General features: G+C 39.5%; 1 protein-coding gene across 1 annotated transcript; it reads right to left on the minus strand.

Annotated features, from left to right (window-relative positions):
• Positions 1-1,873: 1,873 nt before the first annotated feature.
• LPAR6 (lysophosphatidic acid receptor 6) lies at positions 1,874-2,950 on the minus strand. The gene has a single exon (XM_010083466.1). It carries the CDS (start codon positions 2,948-2,950, stop codon positions 1,931-1,933), a length of 1,020 nt encoding a protein of 339 aa, XP_010081768.1. The 3' UTR covers positions 1,874-1,930.
• Between the last annotated feature and the right edge of the window lie 1,313 nt (positions 2,951-4,263).

Consider the following 4,263-nt stretch of genomic DNA (forward strand, 5'->3'; position numbering starts at 1 on the left):
GGCTTTAGTCTCAAAGTCTCTGGAGGGAGTCTAATATGAAACAGGCTCTTCAGAAAGAGAGGTATTGAGACATTCGACATCCATATCTGGCTTTTGAACTTTGGATTTGCTGGTGACTTTGGATTTGTCAGTGGCATATGGAAAACATACAGCATTTCTAATCATGCCAGGGGGCTTAGTGCATTTTTCTGAAGTCAGATATGAATTAGAAAAGTTTAGGATACCCAACTAAGATAACTGCCTATTTTCAGATGTTATGCAGACATTTGTATCTATACTAACTTTGTAGCTTAAGCTCATACTATTTGAATTTTCCTTTCATAAGTTGTGTGCATAAAGATTTTAAATGCTGTTTAATTTAAAATTCAATTGGCATTAGTTTCTGGAAGTCTTCAAGTAACTTAGTTTTTCAGTAGTAATAGGCAATGTGCAGTTGATTTATAACAATTAAGCAAAAGCTTTGTAAATGGAAGTAAACTCAATCAGATAACATGTTGTATACTCTGACAGCTCAATATGCATTTTCTCCAGCGTGGATTTGTGCTTCTGTATACTGCCCTGAAGTAAAAATGCCTCAGTGTTGCAACTGACTGCCCTAAAACTAAAGTGCAAATTCATTTTAACTCGGTTCTTATTCTTGACTCCATTGTTTTTGAGGAGGAAAAACCAACACTTACTTTTACCTTTTAAATATTTATTTATTTTTACAGCGGTGTTAAATTAATTTTGAGCAGAATGTACACAATGTTCTAATAGCTGGGAAACATACATAGCAGGACATTTTAAAGCACTCTTGTCTATACATTCCTGTTTGTAACAGGATTTCTCCTTTTACATGGCTGTGACTTTTTAAAGTGTCTCAATTAATTTTGACAGCATGTAGCCCCAAGTAATTTATTTTCATACTCTATAAAGTTTGCAGGAAAATAATCTTTGAAATTTTAAATGCCCATGTTAAAAATATTTCTAGGACACAAAGACTGAGAGAAAGTTTTACTGTGTCTTGAATTTCTTTACAGGACACCAAATAGCTTCCTAGAAGAAATATTTGGGTTGGTGCACATGCTCATTTCTAGTTAGCAAAGGTCATGTTTTTCTAAGAAACTACTACTTTGAAATTGATTTACCTTATTTGGAGGATGTTATTTTGCTCAAAAGTCATGCTGAGTTGAACTTCTCACAAATGGTTTAATAAAAAGTTACTGTACCTAAAGCACTAACTTCAGTCATCAGAGGTTATTTTGTTATAATTACACAGACATCTGAGACAGAGGTGAGAAGAAAAACCTGTTTGTCTGAGTTGTTTCCAGATGCCCTAAACTGCCAGAAGATTTAATTGCTTTATGGGGGCCAGGCTTGTGGAGGGAGCATGTATTTTATCAGATAAACCTGGGAGAAACATTGATTGGAGGCTCCTACGAACGTTATGGTCCCTAGGAAGGAAGGTGCAGGAGAAAGAGAGGAGTAAGGTAGAGAAGAGGAAATTCTGGAGCAGGCCCAGTAGCTGAAGTGATATGTGATCATGGTGCTGTTTTCCTCAGCAACTGGATCCTGCAGTGTAAGCACGTAGTGTTACCCCCATCCTCAGTAACTTGGAAACCTGTATCATTATAAAAAATGAGCAATTGTTTTAACTTTAAAAAAAATGCTAACTACTTTTTCATTTGTTTTCGACTTGACAGACAGTCTTTGGATTTTAGTTAACCTAATCTGAAACCAGAAGTTTTCTAACATACAACCTGTCAGAAGAGACTTTTGACAGAAATTCTTAAAATACTTTTTCTGTGTACTATTATGCTCAACACTTTTACAGTCTTAAGTCTTTATGCTGAAGGAAGTGTAACATTTACATATCAGAATATATATCCACAGCTGAAGAAATGTGCAGGCTTCTAATTCCAGTTTAGTCCCAGTAGTCTTTTAATACAGTTTATGTTGTAGAGTCACTGTCAGATATTTTCATTTTTATGGTCTGAAGGCTGTGTTGAATGTTTTCTGAAACTGGCCTTTCAGAGAATCTAATGTCCCGGGGTCTAGTGGACCGGTTCTTTTTAATTGAATTTTGAATTGTATCCGATGTAAAGTAATAGACTATAGGGTCAAAACAGCAGTTTGAAACAGCAATGCACAGAGTGACAGGGTACATAGTCCTGACTGCAGTTACCACTGAACAATTAACCCAGGTCTGTGTTCTCATAAGAGAGTAAAGTATTAAGGTAACATTATAAGGCACAAAGCAGAAGCAGAATATCACCAAATGGACAAAAATCATCTTGAGTACCTTTTTCTTGCTTAATTTATTCCGACTTAATGTAAGTGGTTTATTCAAAGTCCGTAAGACCATAGTAGAGCAGGTCACGTTCAAGATGAGCGGAATAAAAAACCCAACTGTTTCAATGAAGATAACAATCCGGGATAGGTAGGTTTTCCAAGTGTCCTCCGAAAAGTTTTCAAAACACGTTCTTTGTTCAGTATTATTACGGCGGTTTGTAGACTGGAAAAAGCTTGCTGGTGTGCTGCCTGCTAACACAGTTATCCATACTGCAGCGCAGACAATTTTTGCGTTCCTTTTGGTTCGGAGAGTCTTAGATTGAAAGGGGTGTACTATAGCTAAAAAGCGATCTACGCTTATGCAAGTCAGAAATAAAATGCTCCCATACATATTTGTATAAAAGAGGGTGACAGAAATCTTGCAAAGAATGTCTCCAAATGGCCAGTTTCTTGCTACAAAGTAATAAATCCTGAAGGGTAATGTAAACACAAAAAGCAGATCCGATATTGCTAAATTAAGCATGTAAGTTGTAGTCTCGTTTCGCACTTTTAATGTGCAAGTAAAAATGTAGATAGCAACACAGTTTGCTATGAGGCCAAGAACAAACACCATACTAAAGATACACCCATATAAAGTATATTTAAAGGAGTCCTCAGTGGAACAATTAGAGCTTACCATTATAATGGTATATTTAAAATTCGTGTGATTTGGAGGTTCCTCTCGTATTTTTATTGCAACTTTTTCTGTATTCCAGAAGCACTTGCGGGTGTATTTGTAGGGTGTGCTTTGGTAAGTTTGTTGCACTGTGAAGCTTCAGAGAAGAAGCTCAAGCTCTGCAGCAGGGGAGTACATCTCCAGCGGTAATCACCAGGAGGTCGCTCTTCTCTTCCAAGTGCTATTTGTAATCACACAGGCGGTCTTCGAAAGTCATAAAATATGTCATTTGTGGCAGATGAGGTCGTCCCGATGCTTGCTTAGTTCCATTTCCCCCCCTCGATGCGATGGAGCTGCTGTAGAACTTTCTGCCTTATTCTCGGCTGCGGGTCGTGGTGGCGAAGCCTGGTCCATCCACATTTACTGGGAACGGGCGCTTTAGAACACCATTTCCTGGACACCGCGGAGTGTCGGCGGTTGCCTTTCTCTCCCAGCTTTGCTTTCTGTAAAACGAGCTTTTCGGCTCCCCGGAGCCCTCGCTCGCTCGCCCCACAGGGCAGGAAGCAGGCTGCTTGTGAGGGCAGAAATGAAATTCCAGAGCGTGTTTGTTCCTGCAGAGCACAGCCCTGGCGTCCCGCGCCCCGCCAGCCTCTCGCCCGCCTGGCTGCCTCTGGAGAGGAGAGGAGAGCAGCGAGCGCAGGCAATTTGTAGCGTGACATCACAGGAAGAAGAGGTCGGACTCGCTGAAGAATGGTTTCAATTCAGTTTGTTTGCCTTCCCCTAATCTGATAATGTGTCTGCTGGGACTGTACCTTGCAGGCGGGCAAACAGTCACCAGCAGAGTGCTGCTGCAGCAGCTGCATTAACTCTTTACCTGCTCCCTGAAAGGTGCTTTGTCAACGTCTGGAGTCTGAAAGCTTCATCGCAAAATCTTTTTCTTCAGTTATGAGGAGGCTTTACAGTGTCTGAATAACTCTCTTAACATTCCTGTTTTTCTTTGGAGATAGTGGAAATTGTGGGATTTTGTATTTTATGTAGAATTGAACTAACGTTACATTTCTTGATAGCTGTCTTTGCTTGTGATAGATAACACGTTAATCACCAGAAATCATCTGAGTATTTCTCTCTCGATTCCCTCAATACAGCAGTACGAACTTCAGGAGGGACAAAGTAACATTGATAGGTAATTAAATAATTTCACCAAATAATTACTGAACTAGAGAGGCATAAAGAGTATGAACCTGTGGGTTGCTCTTGGATATTCCCAGGACTGCAATGTGTTGCAGTAGGAGGAGAAATTTTTAACTTGTTCCATCATAGAAAGCATATCCCAAGCT

This window comes from Pterocles gutturalis, unplaced genomic scaffold (genome assembly GCF_000699245.1).
Source record: "Pterocles gutturalis isolate BGI_N339 unplaced genomic scaffold, ASM69924v1 scaffold45090, whole genome shotgun sequence".
In the NCBI taxonomy this organism is placed as follows: domain Eukaryota; kingdom Metazoa; phylum Chordata; class Aves; order Pterocliformes; family Pteroclidae; genus Pterocles; species Pterocles gutturalis.